Source organism: Seriola dumerili, unplaced genomic scaffold (assembly GCF_002260705.1).
Source record: "Seriola dumerili isolate Sdu_G_001 unplaced genomic scaffold, Sdu_1.0 BDQW01000056.1, whole genome shotgun sequence".
Taxonomy (NCBI): Eukaryota; Metazoa; Chordata; class Actinopteri; order Carangiformes; family Carangidae; genus Seriola; species Seriola dumerili.
In genome coordinates, this window is record NW_019174311.1 from 7,577,652 (window position 1) to 7,594,674 (window position 17,023).

At 41.6% G+C, this 17,023-nt stretch overlaps 3 protein-coding genes across 3 annotated transcripts in view; 1 reads left to right on the plus strand and 2 right to left on the minus strand.

Moving 5' to 3' along the window:
* lgr6 (leucine rich repeat containing G protein-coupled receptor 6) overlaps positions 1–9,255 on the plus strand; it is a 36,091-nt gene extending 26,836 nt beyond the window's left edge. The window contains exons 7-18 of the mRNA XM_022741410.1: positions 1,696–1,764; positions 2,247–2,318; positions 2,465–2,536; positions 2,921–2,989; positions 3,416–3,487; positions 3,798–3,863; positions 3,982–4,053; positions 4,941–5,012; positions 5,574–5,699; positions 6,848–7,002; positions 7,664–7,744; positions 7,864–9,255. Coding sequence (XP_022597131.1) covers positions 1,696–1,764; positions 2,247–2,318; positions 2,465–2,536; positions 2,921–2,989; positions 3,416–3,487; positions 3,798–3,863; positions 3,982–4,053; positions 4,941–5,012; positions 5,574–5,699; positions 6,848–7,002; positions 7,664–7,744; positions 7,864–9,119 — 2,182 coding nt within the window. The 3' untranslated portion in view covers positions 9,120–9,255. The remainder of the gene's footprint in view (positions 1–1,695; positions 1,765–2,246; positions 2,319–2,464; positions 2,537–2,920; positions 2,990–3,415; positions 3,488–3,797; positions 3,864–3,981; positions 4,054–4,940; positions 5,013–5,573; positions 5,700–6,847; positions 7,003–7,663; positions 7,745–7,863) is intronic.
* A 430-nt stretch (positions 9,256–9,685) lies between these two features.
* Positions 9,686–13,715, minus strand: ube2t (ubiquitin conjugating enzyme E2 T). Its single transcript, XM_022741458.1, has 7 exons — positions 13,607–13,715; positions 12,674–12,783; positions 11,988–12,057; positions 11,800–11,905; positions 11,556–11,654; positions 11,018–11,101; positions 9,686–10,603 (listed from the first exon to the last, which is right to left on the minus strand). The coding sequence occupies exons 2-7, from the start codon at positions 12,780–12,782 to the stop codon at positions 10,487–10,489; spliced, it is 585 nt and encodes a 194-aa protein (XP_022597179.1). The 5' UTR covers position 12,783; positions 13,607–13,715; the 3' UTR covers positions 9,686–10,486.
* Positions 13,716–14,665: 950 nt separating this feature from the next.
* LOC111218952 (uncharacterized methyltransferase YdaC-like) lies at positions 14,666–16,937 on the minus strand. The gene is made up of 4 exons (XM_022741457.1): positions 16,692–16,937; positions 15,547–15,803; positions 15,032–15,212; positions 14,666–14,880 (listed from the first exon to the last, which is right to left on the minus strand). The coding sequence occupies exons 2-4, from the start codon at positions 15,799–15,801 to the stop codon at positions 14,684–14,686; spliced, it is 633 nt and encodes a 210-aa protein (XP_022597178.1). The 5' UTR covers positions 15,802–15,803; positions 16,692–16,937; the 3' UTR covers positions 14,666–14,683.
* Positions 16,938–17,023: the final 86 nt, after the last annotated feature.

The window sequence follows — 17,023 nt, forward strand, 5'->3', positions numbered from 1 at the left end:
CAGCTCTGCTTCTTTTTGTGTGTGAAAGTGTTTGGCATAACTTGGAACACCTGAAATTAATATGTTTTTATAAATCAAATGTACCAAGCATAAAAAATAATGAAGTGCAAAGCTAAATCGTAAAGTCATAATGATTAATGTCTTGGTAATTTCAGCAGGTGTTTGAACGTTTCTCAAAACCACAACCAACAAATCAATGGGAGGAATGGGATGATGAAAAGTTCCTCTTTGATTACCTTGAAGTAACATCAACAGATTCCTCTGTGTTTTGTAAAAGTAATTGCTAAGCAGCGCTGAGGTCAAAAATTGCTCAGCGTGGCTACAGGAGAGTTGTTTGAGTGTACGTGCCGTAGCTCCAATAGTTAGATCCTAACCACACACCATTGTGGAAACCACAGGAAACTGACACAGTCTTATGAAAGAGGTGGCGAAAGAAAGCGAGAGAAATTGAGACAGCGCAACGTTGTCTCCGGCAAAATTCATGGTGGTCTGATGAAAAAAAAAAAATGACTCTGGCAAGCTGCTTAACAACCTGTTGAAGTGTAAAAAAAACTATGCGTACCTTTTTATGAGCATGTGTGTGGGCACATGCATGTGTGTGCAGATAAGCAAGTACTTCTGCCTGTGAACTCATAAGCGTATGGGCATCTAAACACTCAACTTAAAAGCCATTATCCATACTGGGAAATGTGAGGGAACCGGGTGTAAGTCAGGGGAGCCATGGTTAAAGGGATGAAGGGAAACCAGAGAATGAGAAAAAGAGGGATGGAGCTCTCTAGACCAGAATAGTTTGTGTTAAAGTGTTCGGGCCGTCAGCGGTGGGGAGAGACAGATGATTCAGCGGGATAAGATGACAGGTGTCACTGACGTGGGGATTGCACTGGTATGAGGGGTTAATCTCTCACAGCGGCCTCGCTTATGAGAAATACGAGAGACCATCTGCATCACGAGCACCCTACCCAGCCCCTAGTGTGTATTATAAAATCATTACTACGAAGAGCCGTCCAGAGGACTGCTGGAAAACACAACAGCATACGCAAACAAGACACAGCAGACCTAGACAGACTAACATTTCAAAACACCCACTGAAAAACACACATACCGATCAGTACTTCATCAAAGGCATTTCTGCTACTTTAAAGGAATAAAAACAAATCCATTCGAGTATGACTTAATACTGTTAGATATCCTTTGACCTGGATGGCTGAGAATCTTCAAAGACAGCACACATACAGTGCACGTACATGTTTTAATATGGCAAAGTCCATACTTGTGTGAATGCACAAATGCACACTACACACTTTTCCCATGCACATCCACATTACATACTTATATACAGACAAGAAATACAGTGAGACCCCTTTTCCTGCCACCTGCATATGAGCTGTGTCAACTGTAGGAATGGTTGTTTTGATACAGTGTTTCCTGGGAAACTAATCAGAGACAGACCTAAATAATCAGGTCAGAGCAGCAAAGGTCAAGGGTCACATCCAGACTTCACACTCTTCAGCTGTCTGCCTCTCGGAGTGGAGAGGAAGTGGCTACGCATACATATGCAATCAGACACAGAATATTGCATATGGATGAATTATGATTTCCATTGCAGGGATATGAAACCTCCATCATGCCCTGGACTTAATGTGTAAATATATTTAATCATGACTGTTTATCTTTCTGCTTCTCCATCTTTCTCAGGGATTTAAACTACAATGATCTGCAGGAGTTCCCTGTGGCCATCAGGACACTGAGTAAGCTTCAGGAACTGTGAGTACCGACACTCACACACACACATAGCCTACACAAAAACACACCTGCCTGACATGACTATCGTGGTTGCGTTATCCCGAGTAATCCCGTTAAGTGATTTTAATGTGGCACTCGGATACAATCTCTCTCGCCCTAAGCAGGTGCTGGCTACACACCCACGCTCCCGCTCGCCTGCACGTACACACAGACGCACGCGCACGTACACACAAACCATGTTTTCCCTCAGCTTCAGCAGATGTTCTGCAATGTGCATATGTGTCACAGATACAGCCTATGTGTGCGTGTTTACATCTCATGTATCCAAAAATGTTTTTCAGCTGTGCAATGGCAGGTGCAACATGAGGACATATGACTTGCCTCTCGCTCACAAACACACTCTGTCGCTCCTCACACACACACACACACACACACACACACACACACACACACAATCAGAAACATATTGATATTGACTAACAGAGTGTTTTTTTTATTTGCAGGGGCTTCCATAACAACAATATCAAAGCTATCCCTGAGAGGGCCTTCGTGGGAAATCCTCAGCTCCAAACCATGTGAGCTTAATGCTTACTCTTAATGCTAGAATGTGCACATATTAGATGAACACATCATTTAATGTCTACATTATGTACCACACAACTCGTTCCAAAAACATGTTTATCTGAAAATGTCCAGAACAAAATTTCTCTCTTTCTTGCAGTCATTTCTATGAGAACCCCATCCAGTTTGTGGGAAAATCCGCTTTCCAATTCTTACCTAAGTTGCACACACTGTAAGTATGCGGTCAGTAGGAACCATTCCAGTGAGTTAGCCCAAACACTGTTTAAATCATGCTCTGTCCCTTGCAGTGAGAGTTGAGTGGACATGTGTAATGGCCTACTGAATGATGTTGTGTTAGCGTATTGCTGTGCTGCGTGCTGATGTGGTAAGAGAGAGTGTGTTGTAAGAACATGTTGAATGGTGTGACTTATGATGTCTAGAGAGACAGCCAAAACAGCCTGTGTTGATGTTGGAGGAAAAGTTTGATGGCTGCAATGAGCTGTTAGACAAGGTCCGTGTGCACACGCATGTATGTGTGTGAGTGAGAGCCGGAGGGAGAGAGAGAGAGAGAGAGAGAGAAAAAGAGAGAGTTTTCTGACAGATTTTCTTCCTGCAGTTCCCTTAATGGAGCAACCCAGATTCGAGAGTTTCCTGATCTGAAAGGAACCACCAGCCTGGAAATTTTGTGAGTGTCTTCCTTTATGCCCCTACACACACCATCAGAACCTCACACGCAGAGTATTATTTCATCGATTGAGGCTTCAACACATACAACAACAAAGAATGTGAGAAGTCACTGAGGTTGAGGGCAGAGATGCAATCCCCATATAAGTCCACATACATGAGAGAAAAAGCGTGAACAGAGATAAGAAGGAGAGAGACACACACAGAAAGCCAAGAGGGAAAAAAAAAGAGAGAATATGTGTTTTAGGAAAAGAACAGGAGACTCAGAAAAAGGGATAGGGAGGGGTAGGTTAGTTATGCCAGCCAGTGACAGGTTTGGCGAACCTTTACAGCTCCCTGTCTGACCAAGTTAGTCTCACAGAACTGGGGGATCCTTTCGCTTGCTTGCACTTCAACAATGATCAGAGGATTCACTTTTTCTCTATAGGACGTTGACCCGGGCTGGTCTCTCAGCTCTCCCTCTGGATCTATGTGAGCAGCTGCCTCGCCTCAGAGTTCTGTGAGTACACACACATACACACACACAAACCGGGGAGGGGGGAGTGAGAGGTACAAAACTGATACACAAAACCCAACTGTGGAGAGTTGTGCCCCCAAGCAATCATTCGTACAGTCACTTCGCTATGAAATCCAATCACTACCCCCCCCCCTCCACAAAATCATTGTCCTGCTATATCGCCTTGCTCACAGAGCTGACTGTTCACCCAAATAATCCTGTCACCCCCATAATTTCCCACGCTATAAATCCACAGCTGGTCACTGTGTTTATGTGTGCTTTGTGTGTGTGTGTGCTTTGTGTATTGTTGAAGGGAGCTGTCTTACAACCAGATAGAAGATCTGCCTAGTTTTTACCACTGCTCCGCACTGCAGGAGATGTGAGTAGCTCAACCCCCGACTGAACCGCATACACACATGCGTCAAAATCAATACTTTCAGTTTCCCTCCGGATATTATATTTCACTTATGTATGCCAATATGTATTTTCATCAACAGAGGGCTACAGCATAACCAAATCAGGAGGATAGAGTCAAGCACCTTCCAGCAGCTCACCTCTCTAAGAGCACTGTAAGTCAGCTCTTGTTGTAATTGTACATTTTATCCAACATGCATGTAAATATTTTCTTGGAAATGCATTGTCTACATCAGTGGTTCCCAACATGGGGATCACCACCCCACCAAGGTGTTGCAAGATACAGACGGGTGACAAATTAAAGGAAAACCCCTGAAAAATGAGCGGACATGACAATGTGCCCAACCATAGGACTGGAGGGGTCACTGAATGGTTTGATGAGTATGAAAATGAATCATATGCTTATGGCCTTCGCAGTCACCAGATCTCAACCCAGTTGATTGCCTATGGGAGATTATGGACCAACATCATCCACCGTCATTACAACACCAAATGAGGGAATATCTTTTGGAAGAACAGTGTTCATCCCTCCAGGAGAGCTCCAGAGACTTGTGGAATCAATGCCAACGAGCACTGAAGCTCTTCTGGCGACACGTGACGGCCCAACACCTTACTAAGACACTTTATGTTGGCTTTTCCTTTAATTTGTCACCTTGTGAATATCTGAGGTTTTATCAGATGATCAACACATTAGGAGAGAAGAAACACAAATCATAATTCTGCTGCACAAAATTGTTTCTCAGATTTTTGCTTTTAATCATGTGAAATGTTACATAGTTTTACCTCTTCGGATTTAATTCAGGCCTAGGAAAAGCATTAAAGGGGAGCAGTGGTGGAGAGAAAAAGTCACTATTGTGTGATGAGGGGTCTCAAGTAGACACTGAATCATTTAAAGGGTCATAAGCCAAAGGGGTTGGGATGCATTGGTCAAGTTAAAAATTCTGTACACTTATGACCCATTACTGTCATCTAGTGGTGATCAAGGTACGACATTCAATGTGTAATTTCAGTCCTTTTCACTTCACTCTCTTTTTTTTGTCAGTGATCTGAGCTGGAATATGATCGAGTGGATTCACCCAGATGCCTTTGTCTCACTTCACTCTTTGATTAAACTGTAAGTAACAACAGATACAGAGCAGTCACTAAGTCTATTCTGGCTTTCATCTGGTCCTTTAGCAGTGCCGCTCTTATCCCCTAGCAGGCATACCGAATTTGTGTATCTTTGATTAAAGTTAAGCTGTATGTCAGAGCCTTGACCTTACACAAACAATCCATACTTAACAGTGTGTGTCACAGAAATCCTGTTGTCTTAGGCTGAGTCCACAGAGAATACTGATATGTATTTATTGTTTGAAAAACCCCACTTGTGTGGCAAGGAGACTCATCTCATCTCATGCCAATACAAACTGCTTTCCTGTGTGAAGACTGGTTGAAGTACCGTATGCCTAGCTAAACAAGTAGATACACTACATCTGACAGGAAGTGTTATCTGAAGGGAATCTGATAGAGAGCCTTGTCTGAACAGTTTAAAATAACTAAGAGACAAGGCCTTTTTGTTACCAAGGATGACCCATGGCTATATCTGAAATGAAAACACATTCGTAAACACTGGCTTGGTCTGATCTGACAACCACCCTCTTCTGTTTCTCTCAATTTCTTTCTACATTTATCTCAGGGACCTGACTGAGAACCGTCTCAGCTCAGTCCCTGTTGCAGGTTTGGGGAGTCTCACCCACCTCAAGCTGAGGGGCAACACAGATTTATATGAGGCCTTCAGTCCTGATCACTTCCCCCGTATGAGGTAACACAAACACACACCATCATGTATCCCTTATTCTTTCTTACTAAGTGTATTCCCCAATATGACCTTTGCATTTTGGTTTCTCACTCACCAGAAACTGATTTAAGATGATAACTAACCCAGGTGTGTGTCCTGTGGCTGTAAGGAACAATGCATCCCTTCCCATCCCTTTAATTATCCTTCCTCTCACAACTTTCTATTAATAACTTCAATTTACCAAAAGCAGCCAAGGTTGACAATGGACTAATTACAGTGCATCCCTGCAAACCATTCCTGAACTGAACTCTAACAATGAGGAAGCATTCGTCGGCAGCAAGTTAATTCTTGTTACAAAGATCCCTGAAGGCCTGGAAAGGTGCAGTGAAATAAAATTGGAGAGTGAGTTTCAAAGACATAGGCGATGGCAGGTGATCAAGTGGCAATGTCAGCATTACTGTAGAACATTGTCCAAAACAGAACTCCTGGCAGAGAGCCATTTTAAAAAAAACTGTACTGTTGATCCAGATGTCGGACAACCAAATGTTTCTCCTAGGTTTTCCCTACGGATGATGGGTAATTCTGGTTGATTTTGCAAACTCTTGCTGTAATCATTACTTCTGTTTGCAGGGGCCATTTGTAAGATATCCATTCCTAATGTGCTTCCAATGTAAGTGATGGGGAGACCAAATTAGTGCTCGTTCTTTGCAGTTTATCTGAAGCTAATATGATGTTTCAGCAATCTTATGTAATCAAATCAAGAGGGTAGCTTTCAATGTTACAGTCTTTTTAGTACAAAATTCCCTCTTTTTACACAGAACGATGCCTGTGGGTTTTGTCTGCCATCACCTACATTGCATTAAAAAGGACTCTTTAAAGGGCCAGGATGAGCAACAGAAATGATTACAAGAAGTAAAGCTGTTTCGGTGTTTCTATTGGCACCTGGCTGTTGTTTTAAGACTTAGGATAGGTTTCCAGACTTGGAAAATTGTGAACCTATCCTTTAAATGTTACAGAAACAGATTCAAAGAACTTGACTTTTCTTTGGAACAGTCCAACACTGTACATAAAAGATTTTCTTACACTTTCTTTGTGCATCTGTTTTACACCATCTGTTGTGGCATTGTACTCTCTGGTCTATTGTCAATACTGCTTCCATCTGTTTGTTACAGGGTGATAGAGATGCCTTATGCCTACCAGTGCTGTGTATATGGTTCCTGTGATAGCTACAAGCCTGCCAGTCAGTGGGACACAGAGCAAAGCAACACCGATGAGGACCTACACAAGAGGACTGTGGCTATGTACCCTATCCATGCTGACACACACTGTAAGAAAGCACACACAGTATCTGCGCAAGCATATATATATATATACAGTATATAACACACATGGCACGCACCTGCAACGACGGGTAAAGGAATAGATGGAAATCTGAGTCCCATATGTCTGTGCTCACTGCCGAATTATTGACACAAGCTGGCTTGAAACATGTCAGAGCCTTGCTGAAACCACAGCTACCTGGCAGCTGACACACTCTTACACTTGAGTGTTGACCCTTCTATGCATTCATGTGGCAGGCATAAAATATAAACACCAATAAACCAAAATTAAGTTGAAATTAAAACCATTAACTCTACATCACTAAAGCTGAAAATAAACAATTGCTCGGTGAACCAAAAGGTAACAATAACAAATGATGATTAAGCCATAGCATACCACTGATTAAAATTTATTCACCTTTAATTGTTAGAAAAACAGTCATGATAATCAAATTTCATGCGAGCGCCAATTATCTTCTCAAAATATTTTTTTCCTGTCAGTGCAAATGAATGTTAGATCACCTCCCTTTATACAACAACCCCCTACAGCCAGTGCCACACACACTCTAGCACACTGTGTATACACATGCAGAATAAGCTGGCTCACACACGCTATAAAACAGACTGACTGACAGACTGATTTTGGACCCCAACAATTCATTATTCCAGATGACCCTGACCTGGAGGAATTCCAACTGGAAATAGAGGAATCCAAACTACAGACCAGTGTCCAATGCACACCCACGCCAGGTAACTTAAATTATCTCTTCGCTGATGTGATGAAGTTATCAACTGGACTGCAGATCCAGCAACTATAAGGAACCATTCACAGTTTGTTTATCTACAGCTGATGATTTGTATGTTTGCAGGTCCTTTCCGTCCCTGCGACTCTCTGTTGGGAAGCTGGCTGGTTCGTGTGGGATTGTGGTCCATCTCCCTGGTGTCTCTGCTGGGGAACTCCCTCCTGCTCCTGTCCCTCTTCGGCTCACCCGGCTACCTGTCGCCGCTCCGCTTCACTGTGGCCTGTATGGGTGCTTCCAATCTGCTGACAGGTGTGTGTACATGCACCCTGACCCTTGTGGATGCTCTCACCCTGGGAGAGTTTGGCCACCATGGCGCCCGCTGGGAGGGCGGTCCCGGTTGTCAGGCAACAGGATGGGTCTGGGTGTTTGCATCTGAGGCGAGTGTGCTGCTTCTGACTCTTGCAGCTGTGCAGTGCGGCGTGAGCGTGACGTGCGCCCGGGCATATGGGAAGTCCCCGTCCCTCGGAAGTGTACGCACATGTGCACTTTTCTGCCTCACTCTTTCCCTCACCCTGGCCTCTCTCCCACTCGCAGGAGTTGGGGAATATGGATCCTCACCTTTCTGCCTTCCCTCACCCCTACCACCCCCATCCTCTCGGCTGCCATCTTCCCTGGGCTTCCCCTTGGCACTCATTATGATGAACACCCTGTGCTTGCTTATAGTCACAGGTTCATACATCCGCCTTTACTGGGAGTTACTTCGGGGGGAGTGTGAGGGCTTGTGGGACTGTGCCATGATCAAACATGTTGCCTGGCTGATATTCACCAATGGCCTCCTCTACGTACCAGTAGCTTTCCTTTCCCTCTGCTCCCTCTTGGGTCTCCTCTCGCTGGGGGAAGAGGTGCTAAAATCAGTCCTCTTGCTTCTCCAGCCCTTGCCTGCCTGCCTCAACCCCCTCCTTTTTCTCCTCTTCACACGTGATCACTCCCAGTTTTTCTTCTGGCCTCGCCCCAAAGCACGTCCACAGCTACGCCGGGACCGCACCCTGGACTCGCTGGTTTCTGTGGAGACAGAGAAGAGCTCCTGCTCCGATTCGTCAACACAGGCATCACTCGCTGATGCTGATGCTCTGTACAGTGGGGGGTCCTCTCTCCAACCCCAACTGGATCCAATCCGATTTTCCCACTGCTCCTCTTCTTCCTCTGTTCCTCTTATCCCTTGCCAGATACCCACTCCTGCTGCCAGAGATAGAGACAGAGCAACAGAACAAGGAAGCCTGAACGATAATGAATGTCTGAGGAGTTTGGATCAAGATGTTATTCATAACACTTGTGCTCTGTATCACTCTACCATGACTCCCTCTCTCACCTCTTATCCATGAGCCTTTCAAGCTAGCTGTCTGAATAACTGGGACACTATGGACAGTCAAGGACCATAATCAAACAGCAGCAGCAAGACCATGGTCTAGGTAATTAATCCTCAAGCACCTCAGAATGAGTCCACACGGAGACTGCAGAGCACTCTAGAGAAATCTATGAGAACACAACTAAGTGCCTCCAAAAATGGAGAGTGCAACTAAAGGTTCCCTTAACAATAAAGACTATTTAAAAGGAGACACCACAATACAGCATGACTGTTAAAGTAAAGGACTATTTCAGACACTACTCAGTGGAATGCGTCAGTCATGGCACAGAGGTAACTCAAAGAAAAGCTGTTAACCACATGAAAAATCAAGGAGCATCAGACAAATCAATGGTTTAGCCAGGGGGGAATTTAGGTAGACCCAGTAGAATTTTAAGTGTAAATGTTTATACTGAAATGTGATCATGAGACATGCAACTTAGGGGTTACAGATTGTTTGGTTATATTTTAAGTGGAGTTATCTTATTTGTCTTTTTTAAAATATAAGTTCTATCCTATTGCTAAGATCTGTTTCAAATAAAGGGATTCATCATCAAAACACACCAGGACATTTTACCAGAGTAAGCTAACATTTTTCTCTCACAGAAATGTTACTGTCAGATATATTTCTCAGCAATTGTGTAACAATGGTTATAAAAATGTTATCCTTTATGTGGCAGCAAAATGCAACAGGAAACGGACTGCACATACAGTTTTATATGGTTTACATGTTTTTATCTCAAATATGCAACTCAGCCCATGAGGAGGCAAGCAGTCATACAGACTGAATGGGATGTAGCTATCTTTCTACAGACATTAGAGTAGGCTAGCAATATGTACATACAATGTAACTACCTCTGAACTAGCATGGTATTGACTCACTACAGCCTTATGATGTTTGTCTCCCTTTTTATATGATAAACAGCAAATATATAATTTTATATGTTAAGAAATAAATCCTTAGTTTGTAAAAAAAAAACTTGTCTTGCTATTTAGGATGTACATACTTTGTATACAACTGGTAAGCATATGTCTGAATAAAATTATTATCTTCATACGTTATATACATGAACCACTCTGCTTATGCAACTATTCTGAAACACACCTCCACACTACACAAGAAGCCACTGTCTTGTGTGTGCTATGCAAGTAGTTTTCAAAATAAACTTTAATATAACAACACAAACTAACATTTACATATAAACCTTTTTAAAATATGTAGATATTTCTGAAGAAGATTAATGCATACATGGGAAATGGAAGTAGGCATTAGCACTAAATTTAAATTTGAATACACTCCTTAGAAGAAGAGAGGAGAAATGGTGGCTCTAACAAGTGAGGTGGAAACTACAAACAGGTTTTCTTTGCTGGCTCCTCTGCCTCCTGTTGTGCACTGAGCGCCTCTCTTTTGCGGGATGAAGCTTTCTGGTCTGGAGTATTTTCTTTGTTGCCCTCCATGACTCCCTGGACAAGGAGAGATACAAACTATTTCAGACAATGGCAGCATTGCCCATCTATGCTTCTCCACATCCCAACACTGACAATCATGTATAATATATTATGAATATAATATGATATGATGAATATAATATGAATCAAACAGGCTGCATCACGTTGTTGCATGCAAGTGAATATTAGTAGACAACATTAAATGAGGGGAGGACAGCTCCACCTTGTGGGAAAAAGCTCCATTACAATAAGCTACACTGCACACAACTAATACAATGGCAGTACATTGCTGTGAAGAAAAGTGTCACTAATCATGCAAGCCACTAAGAGTAATGCAATCCACCTGAATGGTCAATGCACAATGAAATTAAAAAGCTTTAGATTGAAACTGATTTACAACCACATCACCTAAAGACCAGAGTGACTTACCGTGTTTTTCTGAACAGCATGTTCCTGTGTCCACTTCCTGGCCTTCTCCATGAACAGCTGTTTGTTGTATTTAAACTCTGACGACTGCATTCAAAATATGTGAGCGTCTCTTTACATGCATATACGGTGAGGTTACAAAATCATTCACAGTATGATCGAAATGCTTTCTTCTGTAATTTTAATATTGCAAGAGGCTGAAAAGGACTAAAGGTGTTTCAGACCAATATATAAAAGAGTTATTCTAGCATTCAGAAAACCTGTGACTTCCGATAAAAAGGCATACTGACAAGAGTATTCAATTGTTTTCCAGGTACAAATTTTATGCATAGTATTAATAGTTCTCAGCCATTCTAATGTCCCAAAAAAGTATTTGATAAAGTGCTGTTGTCGCATATCGATATTAAGATCACACTACTCACAAAATCAAAATTAACCATCACAGCATCATTGTGAATCCAAGCTATGTTACTCTAAAAGATGACACATATCATACTCTAACAGTGTGATATGTGTGGATATAAGATCACTTGTGACTCACTATATCAGCCATGAGTGGATCATCTGGATTGGGCTCAGCCATGAGCAGATGAATGGAGGAGAGAACTGTGGAGATGTTTAGTGATGGCTTCCAGGCACCCTGAATAAAAATAAAGAGCAGGAAACATTAAATCTAACACATGTAATCTGGTTTATAGCTGCATTTATTTGACAGCAGACAAACAAAACCAGATAATTGAGGTGAAAAATACATAGTTTGTTTTGTGCTTGAAATCTTTAACAACCTTTGGCGGGAGTTTGAGGGCATCGTGGCAGATACGTCCTGAGTTGTCAATGTTTGGATGGTAGATGGGGGTCAAGAATCGTATTTTGGGGGGCTCAAATGGGTACCTTTCAAAGGAAAATGGCAGGTAAATCCAACAGTAGTGCAGTAACTGTTAATTGGTAGAGAAAACTACCTCATCAATGTTACCTCTCAGGGACCTTGATCTCCAAGGAGAAGAGGCCACCTTCATAAGGAGTTCCTGATCCACCCACTATCTCTGCAAATGAGAAGTGAAGAAAATGTATCATTGGGTAGACAAAGCAGATATTTAGCTAGGCACATATGTAGTACGATCATGAGAACAAATTTATAATAATAAATTAAAAAATATTGAATATTGAGTGTGACAGATACTTTATGTTACATTTGCCTGTTTTATTTACATGTTTTTCAGACATTCCTGAGTTGTTCTACCGGTTAATGCAGTAAAATTCATGTTAATAGATTTTCAAATGCTTGAGTGGTCATATTTGTGGTCAGTTGAACTGCACTGCATTATACTGACAGGTGTTTCTGTTATTTAGCCTACCTTCATTGAAATAAATGGGGTGGACACCTATCAGTACAAGGCAATACAATTCAACAGCAACACTGAACATCATCACCTTCATGAATGCAGGTTTTATTTCAAGACTGTTGTATTAGACTGCATTAGTTTTAGCTAAGTGTGGCTAATAAATTGGCACTGCATTATTTATCGTCTGGTCATGTCAGATGGAGTGAATTTACTCACAGACAAAATATAAAATATCATGTCACTGATTGGAAAAGGTAGACTTTAATGACAAAGTGTATCTTTAATTGTTTTACATCCGGTAACAGAGAGTGCATACGTGCTCGGAGGTCATCTATCCGCTCCTCCGTCTGCCAGCATGTTATTCCGGGAGGTGGCTCGGTGCTCAGCATCTGCAGTTCACGCTTCAAACGGGATGCCCTCTGCATTCTGCAAAGCGGAGAATGGAGTGAACTGTCTGGAGTCATGTAAGACAACTATATCTTAAAAACAGGAGATTCTGGCTCCATGCTGGACATGTCATAACATTAATTTAGCTAATAACATCACGCGAGAGGTTCAAACACTTTTTTTTCAGCATCTAGACCACATTGGATTACGGCTAGATCAAAAACCACAAAACTCAAACTTGTCAAATCTGGTCTAGACTATTCAAGAGAGGCTAAAGACTCTGTAAACCACAGTTTCTGACTTATGAAACCTATATCCTATTTGTGAAAATGCAAAAAGGGGACATTTAACGGTTTTTTTTCTGCATCTAGACAGCATTAGACCCAGTCCAGATCAAAAACCACAAATCTCAGATTTGTCTAATCTGGTCTAGATTATTCAAGATAGGCTACGGACCCTTTAAAACACAGTTTCGGATTTGTGAAACCTTTATCCTATTTGTGATTATGCAAAAAAGGGACATTTCACTGCTTTTTTTCTGTATTTAGACCGCATTAGACCAGATCCAGCTAACTTCAGCGTCGTACTCGGTTTATACTGGACCTAGTCGCAACAAATTTAACTGAAACAGGTGAAAAATATTTGTTAACTCGCTTAATGGTAATACGTTTACCAAGTTATCCTTCACCCTGAGTGTTTACATTTACCGGTTAGCCTGTCTATCTTAACGTTAATTTAAGAACTAGCTGCCCCCTTACACACCTACCTAACGTTGGATCTTTGGAAACATGAGTACAACTTTGTAAGTCACCACACCGAAGATAAGACCTTGTTGTCAGGCTATGAAATCACATTCACTTACTTTGTTTACCGTCTTTAAAGCCTGTTGTCCACTTCACAGCTCTTTACGTTAAACCAAATTTCAACGAACGTCGTGACTTCTGTTTTGAGTTTTCCCTCTCGCTGATGGGCTTCTTCTTCTTCTTCTTCTTCTTCTTCTTCTTCTGGTTTACCAGCGGCGATTTGTCGCCCGTTCTCGCCCCCTACCGTTGAATGACGGTGAGACAGTATCCCTCGGCCTGTTTGGAGATGCTTCTAATTCCAGCTCCTTCATAGTAGTCTATGAGTAGGAGTAGTCTATAAAAATGAATTCAGCTCTGTATGTGTCAAAGTCTATCTTAAGGGACTTGATCCATCTGTCTATATCATGGGGATAGTTCAGAGCGGAAACCTGACATTATGTGATGATTTTTTAGGTTTACCTAGTAGATGCACATTTATTTACAGCATATTCATTGCTTGTAATTTGTAACCACGTTTAAAAACCCAATTGCTACCTTTATGTTTTATTTTTTTACTTCCTATACTTCCTTACTATTCTAATATTTATATTTTACTGTGTAAATACATTTTATAGGTATACAATGTGTTACCATGTATATCAAGCATGTTGCCACAAAACTCTCCTTCAACATGAATAAAGTTCTATCTGATCCAATCTTATTCCATAGTGTTTTATTTAAGTAACAGCAGCATTATTTGATTTGATTATTTGATTTTGTTTTACACATACAGTGGGGTCCAAAAGTCTGAAACCACTTTGCCAAAGATTTTGGTGTAGGTTAATGGAAATGCAACAGTGAGGCCAGTGTTCATTGCTTTGAACATTTGGCTTTACATATACTTGCTACATTGTGATTTATAATGATATAATAAAATATTTTTTGATAATAATATAATTCAATCATATCAAAATATAGTGTATCTCAGAGTGTAACATTGTGTAATTCCATCAAGGAAATATTCAACAAAGCAATTAGATGACACAGTTCTGATTATTTGCAGAGCTTTTCCATCTTGAAAAGATACACTATGAAAAACTAGTTCAAACATACAAAGTCTCACAATCACAGAAGTGGGGTAGAGCATACACAATTTCTTATTTTAAGGCAGTGGCGTAGATAGCCTGAAAAGTAATGTGTTTGTGTTGTTTGTCCTCCATTCTGACATCAGTGAAGCCAGATTCCCTCAGAGCTGCCATGTAGGCCTCCGGGCGCCAGTTCTCCCCTGGCAACACTCGCTTTGCTGCAAAAGCAGCTACACTGGACAGCCTCAGCGTGGTCACCATCAGGCCTCCTGAGGGGGTTCAAGAAGGAGAAGGGAGAAAAAAATGACAGTGATTGCTCAGAAAGTCAAAACTAAGAGTAAGAGAGAATCTCCAGACCATCTGACACAGGTTTTAATTTGGATGACGAACATCTCTCACTGTTACAATGTCATATCCTACCTGGTTTCATTACCCGGTGAATCTCTGAAGCTCCTTTCTTGAGGTCAGGCCAGAAGTAGTAGCAGTTACAGTGGAAGACTTTATCCACACTGCTGTCTGCCAGCGGCAATGCTGCGACATCACAGTGGTGTAGTGTCACTTTCCCACATGCCACAAGTTCCTTCAGTCGTTCACTTGCCATCTGTAAGAGAAGAACAAGAGAAATATTATACTATTCCAAAAGTGAGTAATGCTTCCTCTTCAAATAAATGTTGTCAGAGTAGCAGTTATAATTTTCTCTGTTTTTGTCTGCCTGTCTGCCAGTGGGTTCTTCTGCCTCATTCTTAATAAGTGTTCTTTACAGGGAGGCTCACAGTTCACATGTGGTTGGTTTAGACAGACTTGAGCTCTTTACATCTATAAAAATATTATGGTATACTTTATTCCTTTGAGGCAATCTTTTTGTTACATACTTGAGGACATACATGCATTGAATTTACACACTTCATTCCACTCTGTCAGAAGTCATACGTCACCTGATGCATGTACTCTGAGTAATCAACCCCTATAAGGCGGCCTGTGGGCTCTGTTAGCAGTTTGGCTGCTGACTGTAGACCCAAACCTGGGCCGTGACCCAGTTCCAGCACTGTGTCCCCAGGCTGGATCCCACTCAGCCGCACAGTATTCTCCTCGAGGACCTGGTTGTACGTTTTGAGGAACTTACTGACCAGCCATCCTGCTACTGATCGTGTTGGGTGGCCCAGCTGTTCCCCCACTTTTTGAGCCCACATCACTGGAGGAATATGACAGAAAAGACATGTGAGCATTTCTTTTTATTTTACTAAACTATTCCAGAGGTTTACATCCACAAAATGCAATATAAAACATTGTAAGAAGCCTTGTCAGTGACTTCATATTTCACATATCTTGACAATCTTAAACACTGGTCTTCTATTAGTGTGGGGGATCACGCTACTATATACAGTCAATTGTTAACTAAATAATTAGGACATAATAAACTTTGTGTAATACTTATACAACATTTTTCCCCGAAAACAAATATATATATACATTCTGACCCAGATACTTCAACTTCAACCTCACCCCTACATGTGGGGATCAAATAAAGATTTTGATAAATTGTGTTGGTTGAAACCTTTTATATTGGCATTTATGTCATTCTTAGTTGGACTTTGATTCGCCTCCTTCAATGTTGTACATAGTTAATGTTTAATATGCCCTATGACCAAAAAGCAAAAGCTGTCAGAGAAAAGGTAGACTTTTGTCTGACTGTTTGTCGAATTTGGATAGGGTGTTGGATATTGTTATCATCATCGGTGTTGTTGTTGTTATTATTATTATTATGTAATCATTTTTCCAAGATTTTATCATAGGCTAGTCCAAAACAGAGATTGGCCACTGGGTGTTATTGTGGCCCCTGATTCTAACATAGGTATCCCCTTATATTGTAAATACTTCAACATGAAATCACTGTATCGTACTCTAAGGACACTTTGTCCAGGCACGTGCTTGTGGGAAACGGTGTCGTAGTATTTCTGTCCGATAAACAGACTCTGGGTGAAAGTACTTCCCATAGTGGAAAGGCTTTAAGGTCGTCATTTTCCCCCGAACCGAAGTAACCTTATGTCTTTGGTGCTGCTTCCCTGTATTAACATCTTACCTTTTCCCGTGCAGAGGGACGTTCGTCCGCTCAGGTCTAACTGCAGCAGGTTTGTTCGGTCTTCCTGTAAGTCAAATGAGGAGGAGCTCCGAAGTCTATTTCTGTGTCATCAGCGCACGCGCTATTCTGGTCCACTTTTCACACTCCAAGTGTTTTCTTTAATCACCCACTTCCTGAAATTGTCATTTAGGTTTCCCACCACAATAACTGTTCATTCAGATATTTAATGGACGGAAGTGTGAATAAGCACTACAACAGATTTTCCTGAAGACATTACTGACACACCGCTCCTTTAGTACTGTGCCCCCTGTTACAGATCAAGCGCAGTCAAA

Bases quoted from the DNA above. Each gene is read 5' to 3' on its own strand.
- ube2t (XM_022741458.1), bottom strand. From the start codon at position 12,782: ATGCAGAGGGCATCCCGTTTGAAGCGTGAACTGCAGATGCTGAGCACC. The intron at 12,058-12,673 runs GTATGCACTCTC...TCTCATTTGCAG, and splicing joins GATAGATGACCTCCGAGCAC to AGATAGTGGGTGGATCAGGA. The intron at 11,102-11,555 runs GTGAGTCACAAG...TTTTGAATGCAG, and splicing joins ATCCACTCATGGCTGATATA to TCGTCAGAGTTTAAATACAA.
- LOC111218952 (XM_022741457.1), bottom strand. From the start codon at position 15,801: ATGTGGGCTCAAAAAGTGGGGGAACAGCTGGGCCACCCAACACGATCA. The intron at 15,213-15,546 runs GTGACGTATGAC...CTTCTCTTACAG, and splicing joins ACTCAGAGTACATGCATCAG to ATGGCAAGTGAACGACTGAA. The intron at 14,881-15,031 runs GTAGGATATGAC...GAACCCCCTCAG, and splicing joins TCACCGGGTAATGAAACCAG to GAGGCCTGATGGTGACCACG.